Raw genomic sequence first — 24,728 nt, forward strand, 5'->3', positions numbered from 1 at the left:
AAAAACTAAGACATACAGTAAGAAATTGTGACCCAATATACATGTATGTGTTGCTATTTTCTATTCTGATATTTTACGTTCCGTTCTTTTTACTCCCAAAATATGAAATGAACACCCATAGTCTTGACAAACATTGCTCTAACTCAGTAACAAACTTTAGCCGTATACAAATTCAGTTCATTTACAATTTTAAGGTATATATCCAATGTATGCAGCTTTTTAAAGTATTAGTAAATTTAAACTATGCTGATTAAAATCTAGGTAAATTATAAACTTTTTGAAGCAGAGATCTTTATAAATTACCTATCTCCTTCACAAATTCTTACTTAGTACTTAATATGAGAACTCTGTAATGCTGTTTTGAATTCAGAAATTAAATCAGCTGATCTTCATATAATGAGTTAAAAATATTGTTCGGTGAACTAATGTTCTAAAATAAGATTTCTGATTATATCATGCTTATACATAATTTTTCTATAGAAATTAGCTAAGGAGAAAAAGGAAATATGTAACATTTACAAAAACTAGAAAACATTATCTGTCCGAAGTATTTTAAGAAGTAGCTTCTCATTTATACTCCAATTAGCTGAATATTTCAGACATTAGTTTTCGATTTAATTTTAACAGACTACCCTTGTTGAACAGATGATTCTTATTGTGCATTGTTTAATATTATGATTAGTGCAGTTTTATACATATTGAAAACTTTCAGTTGTTATTATGTAGAAATGTTTTATTTTCCTGAACATGTTCCACAAATCTAGAAATTCAAAAGTTAAGTAAATTATACATATTAATATAATAAAATGACACTTACATATGGAATTCTTAATATTTTAAGCATTCATTTTAGAAAGATGAGTTTACTAAACTGCACTGCAAACTTATAAACGTTCTAGGTAAATAAAGAGGGGGAAAACAGAAAATTCATACATAATATTCTATTTGGTAAAAACACGAGGATTAACCAAGCACTGGGTATTGAAGAATGATGATGTTATTTCATGAAAAATACAGGCTTATAAGTATCTTCTGCTGTGAAACGGGTAAGTGGTGAAAGTCAAATATATTTATGAAAGTAAAAAGTAAATATTCTTATTTACTTTTAACCAAAGTATACTTAATGATTGATTTCAACAAAGAAAGCTATACATAAATTTGCTAATCTTTTTTCTTGCTGAGAAGTTCTGCATTAACTGCTATGTCTTCACTGTCTGTTTACATTTTCCAACAAGATCAATGTTATTACCACTAATCTCATTTTCCAATAACTTTAATTGAAAATAACTTTTAAAATTTTTATTTTGAGTTGTGATTTATCAAAAAATACTGTAATTCTGTTATTAAATCCATAATCACTTATTTAAAAAACATCTCATTCAACATATTCTTTTTAATTATATTATGTTTCATTCAACATATTCTTGATCTTAAATTAAAATGTGGCTTTTAAATACAACAAAAAATTTTTAATAAGCACTTAAATGTGTAGATACATAAATATATAAGTATATGTAGATATATAAATATACAGTGGGAGTTGGGTACATTTGTATTTGAGACTCTAATTTCCTAACCTACTCATTAAAATAGAAAAAAATCAATTTGACATAAAAATGCTAAGCCTATTACCTTGTCTAAGTAGCTACTGAGCTACTTTAATTTGCACTGAGTCCAGAGAATAAACAGGAAAAAAGGAAATAAAAAGTTTGCCATTTTCCATGTTAAGAAGGGGAAACATTACTATTACTATTATGGATTATCTATATTACATTACCTGAAAAAGTTTTCATTTAATCAAGTTTTTATTTTTATTTACAGTTCTACTTTATACTCAGGTTACAAACACACGTATTTTTTCAAATGCTCAAATAAAACAATAATTATTTGATTTTTTAAAAAAGTAAATAATAAACTCATCTAATAATGTTAAGTAGATCTAGACATGATAAATAATTCAACTCTAGGCTAAGATATATCATATCATGGTTGAAAATCTATAATGTTTAAGTATAAACCCTTAAAAAGGTTATCAGCCTTGCAGCATATAAGAAATAGAATTACAAGTAAATTTCTAGTAGCAATGGTTCAACAAAGAGACAGGATTTTGCATTACCTATTGTGTCAGCTTTGCTAAATCTTCGAGTTACAACATTGTTCATGTTTCCATTTTCACAGAGCTTCAATTCTGTGAGATATACTTCTACTTTGCAGTGCTTTACAAACATACCCTGTTCAACCACCTAAAAACCAAACAAATCAGTGTTAGCTATAGTTCAATATATTTCACTGTCTCTAACAGCAATATATTTCTCTAAGGAGGCTTTAGAAAAAAACTGCAGATCTCCAAAAAAAAAAAAAAAGAAACTATTAAAAACTGTCAATATGAAATTAGACATACTAGATAGTTGAAAAAGCCAGGAAATATTTGGAATATTTAACAGAACATGAATAATCATATTAAACATTAACAGATAGTTTGAAAAGGCATTCGACTCATCTATGAAGATATTTTGGTATACTATAAATAATGCATACATTCAGTATTTATAATGAGAAAGTTTACCCCCAATGTAAATACAGCTCTGATTGATGATCCAGACCTATTTCTAGCTTTTAGTCCTTGATCTCAAGCAGAAAACCTTTAAAAATGATACATTTTATAAAATTTCAGTTAGCAATAGCTAACTATGTTAAATCACTCTATATGTTAAAATAAATCTTTTAAAATAACTCCAAATTACTGCTGCCAAAATATTCAGCTACGGTCTGTAACTGATATGTTAGTTTTCCATCCTAAGATGACTTTGTTTGACCTTTAGATACACTCTTAGTAATTCTATGCAACAAATGGAAAAAAAAAAGCTGCTAAACATGCAAGCAACAAAGCAGGAAAAGAGAAAATATGTATATATTAGGGTCACCTTTTAAATAAGTGTATTTCCTTTTGATCTTCTAAAGGTTAACTGCAGGATTTCAGTCATGAATACTGTTTCTGAAAATAGTAATCAGCCTGATATGTGATACATTAGACAAATATGGCTAAAGGGAGGCTCCAAATAACTGCTGTAACTCACAAGCTTAGCATCAGTGCAGTAAAGGCCTTACAAATTTGTCTTTCACTTGCAGGGAAATTGTTTTAGCTCAAAAAATTCAAATGTAGTTTAGCTAACATTTAATATCCAATCCAACACTAATTTTTGTAATTCTTTGTCATTTATATTCTTTTAATTATACTTGTTATATTCACATTTCTAAAACAGTCAACAGCCTGCACCTTTCTAGCTCTTTATTAATTTTAAAAACTAATATATAGTCTCTTAACTAATGAAATTTGTTTTAAATCTCTTATGCTTATTTATTTTGAGGTTAAGAATGTAGCAAAAGATCACATGATGCTATATTTAAGTATAAAAACCAGAAATCAAATATTCCTGTCAATCAGAAATTTTTGCTCTGGGACTCAGTATCTGAGTAAGAATCCTAAAATAATATTAATACTAATCATTGATAGGTTGCTAAAACTGATGTGCCTACAGGTCTCATTTTTAGGGGGAAAAATGGAATGATCAACAAGAGAGCAGGTAATGACATAACAAAACAGGATAAAATAACAAAAAAGAAAATCCGTCATTATTAGTTATATTGATATATGTTTCTAAATAAGCATAGTTTTCAGAAAATGAAGATTAATTTTCATAACACCAATAGATATTTTCCTGGAAAGAATCTAGTGATTTAACTATTAGAAAGTCATTATAAACAATGAAAACAAAACACCAAGATTATTTCAAAATCCACTTTATTGGGTTTCAGGATTTTTCTCACCATTTTTTTCCTTCTCTAACAATATCTTATATCATTAAAACCCTCATCATTAGTACTCAAGACACTACTATTATGTTCATAAGACATTTTACTACTTCCAAAAGCAGTGTATTAAAAAATCTGTTTTTTTTAAAGAAAATATGTTTGTCCTCCCAACTATTTTTATTTGAAAGAACCATATTATATGAATAATTAAAGCTTGAATACAGTAGCTCCACAGCAGAAAAAGTAATTAGCATATTTATGTATTAGTGTTATTACGGTTGTATATAGATTATTTATATAATATCTTCTTTGTATTTGTTTATATAAAGTCTACCACCTTATTAAAAATGCACTAAAAATAACCATTTAAAATAATGGCTATGAATGGCTTATAAAAAACAAGGTACAAAGTTATACTTACCTAATTATTATGACCATTAAAATACACATTTGAAATAAGACTGGAACATGAATATTCAGACATAATAGTTACGTTTCAGAATTAGAGGTTACTGCCAAAACATTTTTTCTAAGTGAATTATAGTGTTATATTATTATAAACAAAGAGCAAGCATAAGATGAAATCTGGCTTCTTGTCCAAAATTTAAAACCCTATATGGCTAAATAAAAATATTTCCATTAATTGATGGCCACAATGAAGGTAAAATCTTACTAAATTAGTGAGGGAAATACAAATTTATATTGAATTAAAATAAACAGAATTTCTGTTTGTTCATTTTGCTGTGAATATTAGAGAGCATTTTGTAGAAAGTCATGAAATATACTGATAAACCTAATGTAGTCTTTAAATTTGCATATGAAAGTTTCATAGAAACTTTTACTTAATACCAAGTGCTTACTTCTCTCCCTTCAGAAACAAAGTTATTTCTTTTTTTTTTTTTTTTAAAAAGATTTTATTTATTTATTTGACAGAGATAGAGACAGCCAGCGAGAGAGGGAACACAAGCAGGGGGAGTGGGAGAGGAAGAAGCAGGCTCATAGCGGAAGAGCCTGATGTGGGGCTCGATCCCATAACGCCGGGATCACGCCCTGAGCCGAAGGCAGACGTTCAACCGCTGTGCCACCCAGGCGCCCCGAAACAAAGTTATTTCTAAAGAAATCTGGTACTCTAAAACAATTTGATGGCATGGACTAATGGGACACAGTTACTATTATTGAGGAGTTAACTATATTCATTTTTGCAGCACTGAGTAATATGCTTACCAGTGGTAAAAAACAGACAAGTACAGAAGTATAACACAACTATGAAATCATAGGTGTTAATACATAACAAACAAATTCTACATGGAATATTACATCCAAAACTATTTCAGGATATATTTCTTCAAAAACAAGGACTCAGAACCACAATACCACATCACACCTAACAAAATTAAAACTAATCCCTTAATATCAACTATCCAGTCAATATTCAAATTGTCCGCGTCTCATTTTTATTGAATCAGGATCCAAATAAAGCCCATGCACTGCAACTGAATGATAAATCTCTAAAATGTCATTTAACTTTAAAGTCCACCATCTATCTTTTTATTCTTGCAATTTTTAGTAAGACTACTTCATAGATGATGTGATATATTCTAAATAAGATGCAAATAATATCTAGTTGCCCCTCTTTTTGTGATGTTGGTAGGCATTAATTGACCAGGGCCAAGATCAGGGATGGGCCAACTATGACCCACAGGCTACATTTGATTTGCCATCTATTTTGGTAAATAACATTTTACTAAAACACAGTCATGCCCATTCATTTATATATCATTTATGGCTGTACCCAAAACAGCAGAGATGAATATTTTCCACAGAGACTGTCCTGGCTTATAAATATTTACTTTACAGAAAAAGTTTTGTGATACCCCCCCCACCCCAGCATTATTTTATTTTTGATCAGTCTTGCCAGGACTCATGTTCGTATTACTGGTCTAACTTCACCATTTTTTGAGTCAACTTTGTTCATTTAATTTAGGTTTTTTTCTATTTTATTAACATCTATTTTTTATTATTATTTCTTGATTAGGCTTAATTTCCTTTTCCTCTCTTAACTTCTTGAGACAATAGATTTTGACTTTCTTCTTTTCCAACATATGCATTTAAGCTATCACATTCCTTGTAAGAATGGCTTTAGTCATTCTTTTATGTTGTATTTTTATTATCACTCAGTTTAAAATGTTTAATTTTACTTTGCATTTCTTGTTTGACCTAAGGATTACTTTAGAGGAATATTATTCCATTTCTAGATAGCTAGGAGACAATCTAGTTACCTTTTTGTTACTGACTTCTAAATTTCACTGGGGACAGAAAATATACTTAATTTCTATTATTAGAAATACAGTGGAATTTGCTTGATGGCCCAGCAAATGGTCAACTTTGGTAAAAATTCCACTTAAGAAGAATTTGTATTCTGCATTTACTAACGGCAATGCATGTCAATTAGGTCATGCTGCTTAATCGTGTTGTTCAAATCTGCTTCCAAGCTCAAATCATGTGGTTGTTGGCAGTCCTCAGATCCTCTCCAGCTGTTGGCAGAGAATTTAGCTCCTCATTATGTGAGTGCCTCTATATGCTGCCTGCATGGCAATATGGCTTCTTCATAGTGATTGATCCGAGAGAAAGAGAGAGAAAAACAGACAGAGAGAGAGAGAACACGTGCCAGCGCCAGCGTGCACAAGAGTATACAAAAGAGCACTCCCCACCAACATCTTTTAGAAACTAACCCCAGAAGTAACATATTATCACTTCCGTCATATTTTACTGGTCACACAGACTAACTCTGGTACAATGTGGGAGATTACACAAGAGTATGAATACCAGGAGGTGGTGATTGCTGGGGAACATTTTGAGCATGGCTACCACAGTCCACTCTCTGGCTCCCAGCAAGTCAAAGTCCCTCCCCACAACATGTAAATTATATTCATTCACTCCCTGCAAAGCCCCCAATAGTATCATCCCATTATAACATTAGCTCCAAGTTCAGAAACTCGTCATTCATACCTGATCCAGGCACAGATAAGGATCCTTGGATATAGTTTCTTAAGCATCTTGAGTATAGCTCCTCTTTATCTATAATTCTGTGAACTACAGGATAAATTTTCTGTCCCACATACACTCAAAATAAAATGGCGGGGCATGCAGAAGATAATTTTTTAGATATTCCTGTTAAAACGGGCATGGGGGAAGAGGCCCATAGAAATTCTGAAATCCACCTGGGCAAATACTTAAAGTTCCTTGATTAGGGCTTATTCTGCCCTTACCTGAAAAGGAATCTTCACAACACTTGATTTTGCTTCCTAAATCATACTATTTTCACGAAAATTAGCACGTTTGCAGTTGAGTAAATTCTTAGTCTGCCTCCTGCTTGTAGAAGACTAGGAAATTTCCTTGATTTTACACTGTCTTTGTAGTTCAAGATGGTAGTGGTTCTTGAAAATACCATAGGTGTCCAGTGGATCTCACTGGAGTCTCATTCCATTAGACAAAAAGTCACATCCACAAATGCCCTCTAGATATGTCCTATCTTGGGTTTATACTGAGAAGACTGAAGGGCAATGCTCTTAAGCTTCTTAGAAGCCGTACTGTTCTTAGATATTGTTCTTTCATATTGAAAGGAAGTGTAAAGCCGTATTGTTCTTTCATATTGAAAGGAAGTGTAAAGTATACCCCAAAATTCTTTAAAGGGCTTTTTGTCTGAACAGTATTGTGACACACCACCTTTGACTTTTCTAAGGTCTTATAAAGAATTGTACCCGTGGCTTTAACTTTTGATCACGCTTTCTTGAGAGTGCCTTGAGTTTCATCTTTGCTTGGGAATATCTCATTCAGCATTGTTTGTCACCTGGAGAGGCCAGAAATCCTCAAAACTAGTAAGTGTTGGCTCCTTTTTAACAGCCCTTTCTTTAGTTTCTCTCTCCCTTCTTACATCTGATTATATGCAGCACAAGAAAAAACAGGCAGTTCTGGCAGATCATTCAGCTTATCAGATATATTTTTTACCTTTCAATTTACTGCAGTTGACATGTTGCTTAACTTTCTGCTACCTTATAACAAAGATCACTTTCTTCTGGGTTCCAGTAAGATTTTCTTCACTTTCGCGTAAGTCCTCACTGGCAGCCTCCTCAAAGTCTAAAATTCTACAAACGGGGGAGCCTGGGTGGCTCGGTTGTTAAGCGTCTGCCTTCGGCTCAGGTCATGATCCCAGCGTTCTGGGATCAGGCCCCGCACCAGGCTCCCTGCTCAGGGGGAAGCCTGCTTCTCCCTCTCCCACTCCCTCTGCTTGTGTTCCCTCTCTAGCAGCCTGTCAAATAAATAAATGAATAATCTTAAAAAAAATAATAAAATTCTACTAACAATTTATTCAAGGCACCTTAGGCTTTCACTAATAATCTTACAGGTTCTTTCAACTTCGACCCCCTGCCTGGTTCCAAAGCCACCACCACAGTTCAAATTTTGTTAAGGCAGCACACTACTTCCAGGTACCAAAATTAGTTATCAGTTTTCTATTGCTGCATAATAAATCACCCCAAAACTCAGCAACTTAACAGAGTAAACATTATTTCACATAGTTGCTGAGGGTCAAGAATGTGGAGCAGCATAGCTGGGTTGTTCTGGCTTGGGGTCTCTTGAAAGACTGCTGTCAAGCTGTGGGTGGGCTGGGGCCTCAACTATCTGAAAGCAGAATGAGACTGGAGGATTCATTTCCAAGCTCACTCACATGGTTGTTAGCAGGCCTCCATTTCTCTCTACTGGTCAAGGATCTCAGTTTCTTACCATGTGAGCCCTGCCACAGGCTGCCTGAGTATGCAGTTGAATCCCCCAGACTGAGAAATGAGAGAGAGCAAGAGGGCGTGTGCACCCAAATGTGAGCCAAGGTGTCTTTTATAATCTGATCTTATCTATTTTAATGAGGTACAACTGACATATAACATTAATTTCAGGTGTAAAACATAATGATTCAATATATGTCTATGCTGTGAAATGATCACCAAAGTTTAGTTAACGTCTATCATCCTATTACAAAATTTTTTTCTTGTGATGAGAACTTTTAAGATCCACTCTTACTCTTAGCAACTTTCAAAAATGCAATACAGTATTGTTAGATATATATTTACATCCCCATGACTTACCTATTTTATAACTGGAAGTTTGTACCTTTTGACTCCCTTTACCCTAAAATCTGATCTTGAAAGTGATATACCTACTGTAACTTCTGCTATATGTTGCTGGCCACAGGAGACTACCCAAGGATGAGGATGTAAGGAGGAGCTCACTGGAGGTTACATAGGAGGCTACTATCTTAACTTACGTGCAAATATTACGTATTTTAAATTTATGCATATATTCATCCCAGTAAGAAATTACTACCATTTTAAGTAGTCTGCCTTAACATTTATTCACAATATTTACTGTTGTCAATCTACATTTTCTTCTGTGTCTCCAAGCTTCCACATGGAATAATTTCCTTCCATTCTGAAGACTGTTTTGTATTTCCTTTAGTGCAGGTCGGCTAGAAACAAATTCTATTAATTTGTTTATCTGAAAATAGCTTTTTTCACCACCTAAAGGATCCTTTCTGAAGAATCCTTTCCTAGGATACAGAATTCTAAGTTGGCAGTTATTTTCTTTCATCATGTTGAAGATGGTTGGTCATTTTTCAGCTTTCATGTCTCTTGAGAAATCATTTCTTTTTTTATTCTTACTTTAAAGGTAATCGACTTTTTTTGCGGGGGGGCTACTATTAGGAGTATTGTTTTGCCTTATTGGGTATGGTTTTTTGTTTGTATTTTTTTTTTTTTTTAGCATGAGTTTCACAGCATTTCTTGATATATAGCATGTCACCTTTCATTAGTTTTTAGAAAATTCTCAGCTATTAACTCCAGTGTTACTTCTACCCTATTTTGACTTCCCTCTCCTTCTAAGAGCCCACTTATATGTATATTAAAATTATGCCCCGTCTCCAAGGGTCTTTGCTTATTTCTGTACATTCCATCCTTCAGTCTCTCTAAGTTTTAGTCTAATATTTTCTACTGATGTTATTTAGTTTACAAATTTTCTCTTTGGTTCTATTTAGTGTTTTACTCAAAACACTGAGTATTGACTTAATTTTTTCATATTATTTTAGAATTAGAGAATTACATTTGGATCTTAATAATTTTGGAATTATATTTGGTTCTTAACAGTTCTGTCCTTCAACTATCTTCTTTTTTTTAAACATAATAAGCACAGTATTTTAAAGTTTCTGTCTGATAACTCCACTATCTGGATTCCTTATGGGTCTGTTTCTACTGTCTATTGTTTCTTGTGGATTTCTACTGTCTACTGTTTCTCCACTGTATTTCTTGTTCATTTAATATTCATTTTTGCCTGTTTTGTTGTTGTTTTAACTGAGTGCCTGACACTATAAGCAAAATATTTTAGAGATGATCCAGAGAGATGGTTAAGTACATTGTTTCTGAATCACATCTACCAATCCTAGGTTCCTGAACTCAATCAGAGATTTGTAAAATTCAAAGTTGGGCTTCAGACCCTAAAAAACAGTCACTCTTAAGTAAATTTCATTGTCATAAGAGTCACATGGGGGCAAAGTAAAGGTGGAAATTCCCAGACTTACTAAATTTTGGAGGAAGACACAATTTAATAAAAACTCTGGATAATTTTATGTACACTAAAGCTTAAATATTATCTTACAGGTTGAATAAATTCAAACTATCTTATTAAAAATAAATGATGGCCTCCTAACAGAGAAACTTTTTTTCTCTCTACTTGTGTGAAGTTTTCATGGTTTTTATTTATTTATTTACTTATTTTAATTTGCTATTAGACACAGATTTGAAGAAATTCTAACACGGCCTCTTTCAAAAAGTAATGCCAATGAAGCTGTTGGTTGGTCTGTTTACCACACCAAATACCTGTACTGTATAATATGCTACCTTTATTAAGAAAAAAAAAAGTATATCATTAAGGTTAAAGTAATACAGGTTAGCATATCTGAAGATATTCCAGGGACAGATTTTCCTCTATCCCCGGAATAAAGTTCTTCTTCTAAACAGCTTTAGAGCTAAACAATCTATATTTCAATTGATCAAAACATTCAATTCTCTAACGTATAATTTGCTTATAACAGTGGCTAGCAAATAGTAAATCCTCTATAGATATTAGCTGTTGTTATTATTATACAGTGTAAAAGTAACATTTTGACGGTCTTTTTCTCCTAGATAATTCCTGAGACTTCATAAGTCACTAAATCAACAATAAAATGTGAACCTTTCAAGAAAAGTATTTTTATTCACTTATTCTAAATATGTACCTTTCGTGCTATCGGTTCCTGACCTTCCATCAATGTGTACCAGCTGACAAGTTTATTCCAGCCCTCAGTTGGCAATAGAATGTAATCCAATTCATCAATAAGATGTTCCTTAAGTGACTGGGCATCACCATCTGCAAAAGAAAAAAGTAAACTCATTAAATAAAAAGAAACAATAATACGTATATCTAAATACTTTAGTGTAAAAATCATAAATTAAACTCAGAGACTAATTTAAGTATTTAAATGAGTTCTGAAGAAAGCTCTGTAGAAGTTCACATATAAATCTACATATTCCAAAATAAACTGTTGCTTTAAAAAGATTCAGTGTGTACCAGTAGTCAATGAACAATGTTTAAAGACATAATTTTTTATTATGCTCTTAAAATACCAAGGGAACTGAAAGAAGACTATTTCCCAAATATTTAAAGTAGGAGATCCCTCACATGGTAACAGTGGTCATTCTTGTATTAGCTGATGAAGGAAATTCAGATGCAAATCAATAACCTTTTACAATGACTCCAAAGCACATGGGCTGGGAACCATGATGGAAATCACAAAAGGGCATCTTGTGAAACAAATCATCATTCCAGAAGGCCCACGATCTAGATTCCTCCTAAAATCTAAAGTGGAGGTAGTTGTTCAGATGTAGTTCTAATTCTATAATCATTTTCAAAATTCTGGTTAAATTAAAAATTTAGTGCAGGGCAGGCCAGAGATCTAGAAGCAATACCATAAGTTATACCTACATGACAGTCCTAATCTGAGACTCATTTATTATTATCTGGTCCTTTTCCCTGAATTTCTAAAGTACAGAAACAGATATAATTCACTGAGTTATATAAAACATAAAGAAGATATTCTCAATTTGAGTCAGACTTAAATTAATACACATGGGAAGCGAAATTGTTCTCAGTAGCATCTCAATAATGAGAACACACTATTCTTAATTAGACCTAACAATATAAATCAAGAAGCAGAAAAAATTCTGAAAGGATTGAAAGTTATTTATCCCATCTAGGATCAATCAATGGTCACAGAATTACACTAAACTTTTTTTAAAAAATATTTTATTTATTCGAGAGAGAGAGAACACAAGCAGCATGAGAGGCAGAGGGAGAGGGAGAAGCAGACTCCCCACTGAGCTGGGAGCCCCACACAAGCTCGATCCCAGGACGTGGAGATCATGACCTGAGCCGAAGGCAGATGCTTAACCACCTGAGCCACCCAGCACCCCAAATTACACTAAACTTTGAGAAAACTTTCATACAGAGCAGAAATGATAAAACTCTGAACTGTATAATACAAACCTCAATAGCAGATACAAACTAAGCGTTAATTTTTAACACATTTTCAGAGCCTGCTGAAGGTGAAAGAAACTTACACATTCTAAACCCCTATATGCATCATATTCTAAGAGACATATTACAGTAAACAGCCGTGTTATCTCAGTCAGTTCTCAAAACAATCTTATCAGATAGGTATCTCCATTTTAGATCAGAAAATATTTTTAGGGGCGCCTGGGTGGCACAGCGGTTGGGCGTCTGCCTTCGGCTCAGGGCGTGATCCCGGAGTTATGGGATCGAGCCCCACATCAGGCTCTTCCGCTATGAGCCTGCTTCTTCCTCTCCCACTCCCCCTGCTTGTATTCCCTCTCTCTCTGGCTGTCTCTATCTCTGTCGAATAAATAATAAAATCTTTAAAAAAAAAAATATTTTTAGAGAAACTGAGTAACTTGCCCAAGATCATACATGCAGAAAATTGATGGTACTGTGAAAAGTGTTACTAGGAAACACTGCTATCTCAGGTGACTTTTCTAAACAATATTATGAGGTAGATATCTCCAAATTAATTAGTTAACAGATTCAGGCATTGATTAACTTGCCGAAGGTTACACATACAGATTACAGAAACTGGATTCAAATACAAATTGGTTTACTCTAACATCCATTTTCTTCCTACTATTAACGGACTGCCTTGAAGAAAACATAGGAATGGGGCGCCTGGGTGGCACAGCGGTTAAGCGTCTGCCTTCAGCTCAGGGCGTGATCCCAGCGTTCTGGGATCGAGTCCCACATCAGGCTCTTCCGCTATGAGCCTGCTTCTTCCTCTCCCACTCCCCCTGCTTGTGTTCCCTCTCTCGCTGGCTGTCTCTACCTCTGTCAAATAAATAAATAAAATCTTAAAAAAAAAAAAAAAGAAGAAAAGAAAACTTAGGAAAAGAAAGAAGAGTTTAAAAATTAAGACTTTTATGCTGTTTTCCACAATAATTTAAGAGTCTGGGTAAATGATTTTATTATGTATCAGAATCCAATAGTAATTTCATATCTCATGGACAAAATAAAACAATTTCTTTTTAAGGAAGGAAAATACCCCTAAGCGAAACACAGAAAAACTGGTATTTGTTACTTCTGCATTTATTGATATATGATTGATATACAATAAACTGCACATATTTAAAGTGAACTATTTGGTAAGTTCTGACAGAGCAATACAAATGTGAAACCATCACCACAACCACAATGATGGATATATCCATCCCCCTCAAAAGTTTCCTAGTAGTCCTTTGCAATCTCTCCTTCCTGTCCATCCAGGTCTACTGTCCTATCCCCAGAAAATCACTTATCTGTATTTTGCAACTATAGACTAATGTGCATTTTGTACAATTACATATGAAAATTATGTCTGGATGAATGAATGAAGAAGATGGGATACAGACACACACATGTGTGCACACACACAATGGATATTATACAGCCATCAAAAATTGAAATCTTGCCATTTGCAATGACGTCGATGGAACTACAGGGTATTATGCTAAGTGAAATAAGTCAATCAGAGAAAGACAATTATCATATGATCTCATTGATATGTGGAATTTAAGAAACAGAGGATCATAGGGAAAGAGAGAAAAAATAAAACAAGACGAAACCAGAGAGGGACACAAACCAGAAGAGACTCCTAATCATAGGAAACAAACTGAGGGTTGCTGGAGGGGAGGTGGGTGGGGGGACGGGGTAACTGGATGATGGACATTAAGGAGGGCATGTGATGTAATGAGCACTGGTATCATGTAAGACTTATGAATCACAGGCCTGTACCTCTGAAACCAATAATACATTAAATGTTAACTAACTGAATTTAAATGTTTTTTTTTTAATTTTTAAAAATAAAATCTAATTTGTCTGAAAAAAAAAAGAAAATTATGTCTGCTTTCTGTTACTACAGGCATTTTCTTGCATCTTATATAAAAATTAGATGCACTGTTTTTGTTTGGCTTCCATTACACTGCATAATCATCTTGAGTCATCGTTGTTTTTACCTATCAATACTTCATTCCTTTCAACTGCTGTGTAGGATTTCATTATACGAATATACTGTAATTTGGTTATCCATTCAGCTATTGATAGGCATTTGGGGTTGCTTCCAATTTTTTCTATTACAAGCAACACTACTATGAACATTTGTGTGTAAGTATTCACATATAGATATACACTCTCATTTCTTTTGGGAAAATATGTAGGAGTGGAATGACTGGTTCCCATAGTAAACGTATGTTTAGCTTTTTGAGAAATTTCCTGATTATTTCATTTCCAAAAACAGTGTATGAAAGCGCCACTTGTTTCATATCCTTGTCAACACTTGGTATCGGTCATACACTTAAATTTTAATCATTTTGATACACATATAGTAGTACTTCATTGTGGTTTTAAGCCTCATTTCTTTAATGACTAATGATGCTGAGTATCTCTGCAGTTAATGCAGTTTCTGAAAATCCATTTTCTTTGGTGAAGCATCTGTTCAAATCTTTTGTCATTTTCCACTAGGTTTTATGTTATCTTAATATAGTTTTGAGAATTCTTTATTCTGCATACAAGTCTCTTATCAACTAGGCGATCTGCAAATATTTTCCCCACACTGCGGTTTGTCTTTTAATTCTTTTAACAGTATCATTTATTACTGATCAAACACAATTAATGGCGTAAAGTTCATTCTTTTATCAATTGTCCTTTTTGTATCACATTTAAGAAATCTCCCTAACACAACGTCACAAAGATTTTCTCCTATTTTTTTCCTGTAAGTTTTATAGTTTATGTGATCTGTCTTAAGTTTATTTCGTATATGATGCCACATATGGATCAAAATTCAGCTTTTTATCTTTTCTTCCAACAGATACCTAATGCTCAAGCAGCATTTGCTTAAAAGACTATCCTCTCTCCACTGAAATCGTCTTACATCTTTGCCTAAAATCAATTGACCACATATATGTGGATCGACTTTTGGATTCTCTTATCTGTTCAATTCTTACCTCACACTACATACAAATATTAACTTTAATTTGCTCAAAGTCATAAATGTAACAGCTAAAACTATAAAACTCTTAGAAGAAAGCATAGGTATAAATCTTGTATGACCCTGGATTAGGTGATGCATTCTGACACCACAACCACAAGTATCCAAAGAAAAAAAATAAATTGGACTTAGAATTAAAAACTGTGCTTCAAAGATACCATCAAGAAAGTAAAAGATAATCTACAGAATGGCAGATAATTGTTGGAAATCATGTATCAGATAAGGGACTAGTATCCAGAATATATAAATAACACTTGAAACATAAGAATACAAAGATAAGTATTTCAATTAAAAAGAACAGGATCAGAATAGACATTTCTCCAAAAAAGATATATAAGCAGCACAGATAAGATACTTAACATCATTAATCACTAGGGAGATACAAATCAAAACAATGAGATACCATTTCATAGGCAGTAGGATGGCCATAATAAAAGGACAATGTGTTGAGAAGGATATGGAGAAACTGGAACCTTCATATATTGCTGGTGAAAATGTAAAATAGTGTAACTATTTCAGAAAACAGGCTAACAATTCCTTAAATAGTTAAATATAGAGTAACTAACCTAGTAATTGCACATCTAAGTACATACCCATGAGAAATGAAAATATATAACTACACAAAAATTTGTATGTGAAAATGTTCACAGCATCATTAGCCAGAAAGTGAAAACAGCTCAAATGTCCATCAGTTGATAAATGGATAAATTAAATGTGGTATATCCATACAATGGAAAATTATTCATCCATAAAAAGGAATGAAGTACTGACTCATGCTACATGGATGACCCTTGAAAACTTTGTGTTAGGTGAAAGAATTCAAATGTTAAAGGCTCCATACTGTATGATTCCACTTAGATGAAATGTCTAAAATAGGTAAATCCAGAGACAGAAGGTAAATTAGTGGTTGTTGAGGGTTTTAAGAGGGGATAAGGAGTGACTGCTAATGGGTACAAAGTTTCTTTCTGGTGTGATGAAAATATTGTGGCATTAGATGGTGGAGATGGCTGTACAACTCTGTGAATATACTAAAAACCACTGAATTGTATAATTTAAAAGGATAAATTTTATGATAGGTAAATTCAATCTCAACTGTTTTTTCTATCTCAATTTTTTAGATACCTACCAGAAATGTAATTTGGAACTGTGCTGAATCTATAGTTTGAGGGGGGAAATTTAACAATATTGAGTCTTCAGATCCACCAACTGGATCTCTCTATATAAGTTTTAATTTCTATCAGCAATGCCTTCTAGGTTTCAGTGTATAGGTCTTGCACATATTTTGTCAGATTTATCCATATATTTTTTGATGTATTTTTAAAATTTCTATTCACATTAGTTCATTGTTAGCATATAAAAATACAATTGGGTTTTTAAATAAAGATCTTATATTCCATAAACCAATCTCATTTATTAGTCCTTAGAAACTTTATTTTTTAAAGATTTTATTTATTTGAGAAAGTGTGTGTGAGAGAGTGTGCACAAGCAGGGGGTAGGGGCAGAAGGAGAGGGAGAATCAGACTCCCCCCGCCGCCCCCCGCCCCAGCTCCCCGTTCAGCAGAGAGCAAGATGCAGGGCTTGATTCCAGAACACTGAGATCATGACCTGAGCCGAAGGCAGATGCTTGACTAAGCTACCCCGGTACCCCTAGAAGTTTTTTGTTTTTGTTTTTTGTTTTTTAGATTCAATCTAATTTTCTACATGGACATGGTTGTCTATGAATAAAGCAGATTTATTACTTCCTCCTATATAATCTGTATGCTTTTTATCTCTTTCTCTTGCCTTACCGCATTGGGTAGAGCACCTCCAATAATGCCAGCTGAAGAGCTGAGTGGACACCCTTGCCTTTTTCATGTCACCTGTATGTTTTTCATAGATGCCCATTATGAGAATGAGGACGTTTCTATTTTACTCTTTTATCTTACACGATATGTTATCTTTTAAATATATATTTCTATACGACACATATACCCTTTTCATTGTTGGACTTGATTTACTAAACTTCTGTTCAGACAAGATATTTGTCTAGTGTTTTCTTGAAATGTCTCTGTAAGATCTTGGTATCAAGGTAGATGGTTTCATAGCATGAGTTGGGAAATACTATCTCCCAATTTTCTGGAGGAGTTTTGTAAAATAGGTATTATTTTTCCCTTAAATATTTGGTGGAATTCACCAGTGGCGCTATTTGGATCTGATGTTTTCTTTGTGAAAAATCTTAAACAACTTCTGTACTTAATATAGGGCTATTCAGGCAATCTATTCTTTTGGAATGAGCTTTGGTATTTTCAACTTTTCACCTAATTTGTTGAATTTAATGGCATAAAGTTCATAATATTCCATAATATTGTCCTTTTAATATTTGTGGATTCCATACTGATATTATCTCTCTTGTATTCCTAATATTGGTAACTGTGTCTTTCCTCTTTTTCTTGTGATCAAACTAGATATGGATCAATTTTATTATTTTCACAAAGAACCAGTTTATTTATTTTTTTTATAATTGACACATATTATATTCATTTTGAGAAGAACCAGCTTTTGGGTTCATTGATTTTCTCTATTTTTTTCGTCTCTCTTTAATTTCTGTTCTGAACTTATTTTTCTTCTTTACTTTCTTGTTTACTTTAGGTTTAATTTGTTCTTCCTTAGTTTCTTAAAAACGAACATCATTGATTTGAGACTCTCATTTTACTTATATACTCATGTATTATAAATTATATAGTAATAGAACCACTCCAGCTTTCTTTTGATTAGTGTTAGCACATGTATTACTTTCCTATTTGCTGCATAACAAACTAATGTAGGGGCCGAAAACAATACATTTAAAAAAAAATTATTTTGAGAGAGAGAGAGAGGTGGGGGGCAGAGGGAGAGGGAGAAAGTGTCTTAAGCAGACTCTGCACTGAGCACAGGAGCCGAACACAGGACTTGATCTCACAACCCTGAGATCACAACCTCAGCCGAAACCTAGAGTTGGACATTTAGCCAACTGCACCACTCAGGCACCCCAAAACCAATATTTATTTATAATATCACAATTTTGTGGGTTACAAGTTCAGGTGGGCTCAACTGGATCCTCTACTTAGGGCTCATAAGGCAGAAATCAAGATGTAAGATGGGGTGATCTCCTATCTACTCTGGGGAAGAATCTGCTTCCAAGTCCATCCAGATTGTTGGCAGAATTCAGTTTTTCATGGTGCCAGGTCTGAGGTGGTCTGTTTCCTTGCTGGCTGTGGGCCATGTCTTTCTCTGTTCCTAGAGGATGCCTGCCTTCCTTGTCACACGGTCTCTTCCATTTTCAGATCAGCAATGATGTACTAAGTACTTCCCATGCTTTAAATCTCTGACTTCTGCCACCAGCCAGAAGTCTGCTTTTAGAGGGCATTTGTGATTAGATTAAAACCACTGGGATAATCTCCCTTTGCCATACAACATAAATAATCATGGGAATGATATCTCATCCTATTCACAGGCTCTACCCCTATTCAAAGGGGGAGATGATTATATAAGAGTCATTGGGATCAGTCTTAGAATTCTGCTTACCATAACATGGCATACCTTTTTAAATTTCTTTTAATCCATTTGTATCTTTATATTAAAAGGGGGGGCTTTTGTGTAGACAGTGCATAATTATGTCTTTTTTTTTTTTTTTAAGATTTTATTTATTTACTTGCCAGAGAGAGAGAGAGAGATAGAGAAAGCGTGTACAAGCAGAAAGAGCGGCAGGCAGAGGGAGAAGCAGGCTCCCTGCTGAGCAGGGAGCCCGATGCAGAACTCGATCCCAGGACCCTGGGATCATGATCTGGGCTGAAGGCAGAAGCTTAACCAATGGAGCCACCAGGCGTCCCCATAATTATGTCTTATTTTTTATCCAATCTCTACCTCTAATTGGGGGTATTTACACTGAATGTGATTATTCATAAAGAATAATTTAAATCTACCATCTTGCTGTTTTGTATTTGTTTCATTTGTTCGTTTTTCTACTTAAACATTTTTTTTAAACACTGACATTTCTCCTCATTATGCATCATATTTTTCTGCTTCTTTGCATGCCAGGTAATATTTGGTTGGATCCAAGACATTACAAATTTTATCTTGTTGGTTGGATGCTGGATATTTTTGTATTCCTCTAAGTATTTTTGCATTTTGTTCTAAGACGTAAAGTTTGACGCTTTCAGATGAGAAGGACAGGAGGATTAATTTTGCCCATTTACAGTGGCAAAACTGTTCTCAGTAGTATACTCCATGAATTATGGTTGGAATTATGGTTTTCCACTCTAACTGCTATGAACACGTTATTCTTGGTCCTAAATGAGCCCTAATGATTGTTCCCTCTAATTCTTTTGGGTGGGTCTTTCCCCGGCCTTGGGCAGCCCCCTCACATGAATGAGCTTGATCAACACTCAGCTGAAGCCTTGAGAGAGACCCTCTGTATATCTCTAGGTGTCTTGCTGTCTCCTCTGCCTCTTTTTGCTCATCATTCCTATCTGGTATTCTGCCCTGGAAACTCTGGTGGTGTGGGTTTCCCTGGACTCCAAACTCTTTCCTCACCTAAGGGAAACTGCCAGGCTCTACATGGGTTTCCTCTTCTGTGCCTTGTCCTGAACATTCTATCAATGCAGTAAGCTGAGGCAATCATACAGCTTACCTCATTTGTTTCCTATCTCTCAAGGATCACTGTTCTTTGTTGCCTGGTATCCAATGTTTTAAGAACCATTATTTTATATATTCTGTCAAGGTTTTAGTTTGCTCAGGTGGAAGAGTAAATCTTGTCCCTCATACTCCATCTTCGCCAGAAATAGAAGTTCTGGTACTTATGTTTTATTCTCTTCAAATGTAATGAGAGGTATAGAAGACTGTTAAGTAGTGAGGGTTGTAGAAGAGTGATGCAAAATTCCAAGAACTTAAACATGTATCAATGCTCCCCAACTTAAAAAAGTCATGTGTCCATTAGGAAAAACAATAACAATACAGCATTTCCCCCAAATAATAAGATAGCGCTTTCTAACTTACATTCTTTACTTAAAGGGTTAAACAATAATAAACTTTTCTTATATAGTAAATGGAAAAATATGTCATGATACAGAGTAATAACTAATTATGATAGAATAATCTGAGTTCATTAAGTCAAATCTATAACACAAAGAAAATTTTCTAATTTATTTACATGAACATTTTCCATATTACATATACTGACTATAACATACTCAAATGAACACATTTACAACCTGACTAAAGAAAGGAAATAATGACCTTTGAGAAGTCCAGAGTTATCAATGGGTCCAGGATATACATTTTGATCTCCCATCTGGTATTTGTCCCAACTGTCAAAGCCAACATATTTTTTCCACTGTTTGAACCAGCGACTATCGACTAGGTACCTAAAAAAAGAAAAGAAATCAGTAAAGTAAATACCTGTAACTATATGAATAGCAGAGAAGCTACCTGTATTTGATATTTCATTTTATATTGAAGTACATAACTACCTGAAAGGATTATTGAGAGTAACTGTAATCTGACTTACAATCTGGAAAAACATTTCACTTATACAGAGTGTTATTGCTATTTTTCTATAAATATCTACTATTTGAGGATAAGTATTGACATACACATTAAAAAAAATCCTTAACAGCACCTCTTAGAAAAATGCACTAGCTATTCCATAAAATATCTGACAACTGGACAAAAATTCAAATGGGAATCATAAGAATGAATCAAAACAAAATTTTAAAGCACAACATGGTAAAATATAAAGAAATATGAAAATGGTTCTTTTGCAAAAAACTTACAAATACAGTATGTTTATTTTATATATTTTACTCTATCTTTTTGGGGATAAGGAAAGTGGATTATTAAAGGTTTACAAGACTGATTATAATAATCGTAGCAACAGATTTTTTAAAACTTTAGCTTCTTTACCAACAAAAGTTAATAACAACAATATTACCTCCATCTATTTCTCATGAAATCTGCTGGGGCAAGCAGGACAGGTTTTTTGTTGTTGTTGTTGTTGTTGTTTTTTATAATGTTTTTTTATTATATTATGTTAGTCACCATACAGTACATCCCTGGTTTTTGATGTAAAGTTCGATGATTTGTTAGTTGCGTATAACACCCAGTGCACCATGCAATACGTGCCCTCCTTACTACCCATCACCAGCCTATCCCATTCCCCCACCCAGAACAGGTTTTTTTGATTGGTTTCAAAAGTGTGGTACACCAAGCACCGTAAGCATTACTGAAACTACATTCATCTTATTTTCAAGTACCTACTAACTGAGTTCTCATCAGATGACCAGTGACAGAAAAAGTAAAATAATGTGCTCTAGTAAAGAAAGCTCATACACCTAAAAAATTTTACAAATTTATTTTGACTACATTATACCCATTATGAAATACTGCTTTGCCACGGGCTCATAATTATTTTAAATTCTTTTCCAGAAACACTTCCCCACACTTAACCAGGTTCAATAACAAAATCAAAAGTAAAGGTTAACAAGATGTTTAAAGCCCACATGTGTACTAACGTAGGTAAACCAGGTTTTTTTGGAGATCATTCTAATGTACCTGTGCTTACTATACACAGCACTAAGTACAGGAATGAAATCCTACAGTTATACAGTTTATACAGTTATTTATAAACTGAAAATGTCTGAAGCAAAGGCACCAATCTAACAAACTCCCACAATTCCCAGAGAATATTCATCAGCAGTTTAATTCCCTTAATGCGGGTACTGCAGAATTATCTAGACACTAGTATTCCGAACCTACTGTCAAGATTATGTAACTGAAAGCCCCCAAATTGTAGAATTTGAGACTTCTGAAGAAAAAAAGTTCAGAGACTAAGTTTTTAAGAAAACCCTATTTCTAAAATAAAGAGATTAAACCAGCAATAACTTTACATATTAAATAAAGAAAATTATACTTATTTATCACAAACCAAAAGTTTTTTAGACTCCCTCTTGTGATTTAAACAAAATATTCAGACATTTCATTTGCTTTCTTTGCAAATTAATGTCACACTATGTGGCCTTTCCTCTGTTTCATCTATTTTTGTTTTTATCATTGTGCCAGTTTCATAGTATCTTTATTACTTTAATCTTGATTTTTTTTTTTTTTTTTTTAGGGCAAGTTCCCCCAACTTGGTGTTGTTGCAAATTGCCTTAACTATTCTTGGCCATTTGTTCTTCCACGTGAATTTTAGAGTCAGTTTATCAAGTTCCACAAAAAATACAATTAAGATTTTGACTGGAATTGCACTGAATTTATCAATTAACAGTAATACTATAAATAACAATATGATTTATAAAACTGACATTAAAACGATTTGGGAAATACTATCAAAATTCTATTTATATTTATTTAATATATATTTCTAAAAGATGGGTTTTAGCTCCCAAAGTATTTAATAAATCCTTTACTGTATGATAGAGGTTTGTGCTAGGTAGTATTCATCTGTTGCCATATTTCTAGTTCAACTCTCTTTCCTAGATCTTAAAGTAACTAATTTCTGTATAATGATACTATTATGAGAGGAGACTCTCTCAGGTGATGGATGTTTACCTACTTTCAACATTACTTTCAAATGAAAAGGCCATCATATCTCTATTATAGGCCACCTATATCTTATTTGTAGAATTTTGTGGTAATGAAACATTAGGGGGAATATAGGAAAAAACAGAAACATCTATTATAGAAATAATATGTAGACTTCTTAGGTGTACTCAAGAAAGAAAACAATATTAAATGCAGTGAACTAAATAAAAAAATTTTTATTTCAAAATATTTACATAGATTTGTTGTAAAAACTCTACCCGTAATCTGTGAATCTGCCAAAACTTAAGAATCATCAATTTCAACTGATAAAAGCCTACAACAGAATCAACAGTTCTCCAAGATTACAAGTAAGTGAACGAAGACCTGACTTACACATTCTCAACAGCACTCTTAATCCCTGGTATACTATTAGGATCCAGATAGGACCAATTTTAGATACCAAGGTTTTTTGCTTTGTTTTGTTTTGAAATAGCTATTACTATTTGTAAAGACTGATATTTAATGACTTTCATTCTTAGACCTCTAAGAAAGAATAAAAGTCATGAAATAACAATCTTTACAAATGATTATAACTATGATCGTAAGATGAAATCTAAAATCCTTAACAATGCCTACTTGGTTTTGCACATCTATCTACTCCTGCCTGTCTAGTCTCGACTGGTACCATTTTTCTTTGCTGAGATTTAACTATAACAACCTTCTTTCAGTTACTAGACACTCCATTTTCTGACTACGGCTCCATCTGCCTAGACTATACTCCTATTCCTCCCAACATCTATTTAATTCCTTTCATCTTTAAGATAGCCTACATATCACTTTCTCAGGGAATCCTCCTAGAAGCCTTTCCCACTTCCTTTCAAACAGTTTGGAAAAGGAGAAATAAGATGGCAATATCAGTCTACTAGATATCAAGACTGTTTATTAAGCTAAAAAATTACTTTTAATAACAAAATAATTAACATTTGAGCTTTACTCTTGGGCCAGATGCATATATCTAAGCACTTAGATATACTGGTTCATTTACTCCTTTACCCAATAATGTAAGTACTATTATAATTTCACAGGCACACAGGAATAACTTGACCAAGGTTACAAAGTCAGTGCCAGATCTGTGATTAAAAAATGTGATACTGGCATAGAGAGAAGCAAAAAGACCAATGAAAACATGTGGCACAAAGAAACAAGAATTGGATTCATGTATATGGGGAACTATGATATATACCAAAAGCATCATTATGAATTAGCGGGGAATGATCTAGCTAAGTATATGGGGGAAAATTAGAGCTTTAACTGACATATGCAGTCAGTCCTACTCTAATGCTTGTTTTGAAAACCTGAATTATGTTAAACATGACTGATATATTAGAGAACAATAGCACAAACTTCAGTATATGCTCAAGCACTACTTAATCCACAAGCAGGGCCAGGACTAAGGGTGAGGCAAGCTAGATGTCTAGTAACCCTAACAGGAAGCGCCTCCTTAAATTCTGCCCCCTAAGTGCCTAGGTTGCTTTACTGTAGTCCTAACTGAAACAAACACAAGGTAAATGTAGAAAACTACTCAGCTGTACTGAACCACACAGGATGCACAAAACACACACTTCAAACATCATTTTTTTTTAAGAGGGTGGATGCAGAGGGAGGGGGAAAGAGAATCTTAAGCAGGCTCTACACCCAGCACAGAGCCCAA

At 33.6% G+C, this 24,728-nt stretch overlaps 1 protein-coding gene across 7 annotated transcripts in view; it reads right to left on the minus strand.

Moving 5' to 3' along the window:
• Positions 1–24,728, minus strand: part of USP15 (ubiquitin specific peptidase 15) — a 114,832-nt gene that overhangs the window by 72,854 nt on the left and 17,250 nt on the right. For all 7 annotated transcript variants that reach the window (XR_007189688.2, XM_026500125.4, XM_026500126.4 and 4 more), the window contains exons 2-4: positions 20,735–20,862; positions 11,132–11,262; positions 2,117–2,243 (exon numbers count right to left, since the gene is read on the minus strand). Coding sequence is in view for 6 of the 7 variants with exons in the window: in XM_026500125.4 (XP_026355910.1) it covers positions 2,117–2,243; positions 11,132–11,262; positions 20,735–20,862 (386 nt within the window). In the remaining variant the exon portion in view is untranslated. The remainder of the gene's footprint in view (positions 1–2,116; positions 2,244–11,131; positions 11,263–20,734; positions 20,863–24,728) is intronic.

The sequence above is a fragment of the Ursus arctos genome, unplaced genomic scaffold (genome assembly GCF_023065955.2).
Source record: "Ursus arctos isolate Adak ecotype North America unplaced genomic scaffold, UrsArc2.0 scaffold_21, whole genome shotgun sequence".
Lineage (NCBI taxonomy): Eukaryota > Metazoa > Chordata > Mammalia > Carnivora > Ursidae > Ursus > Ursus arctos.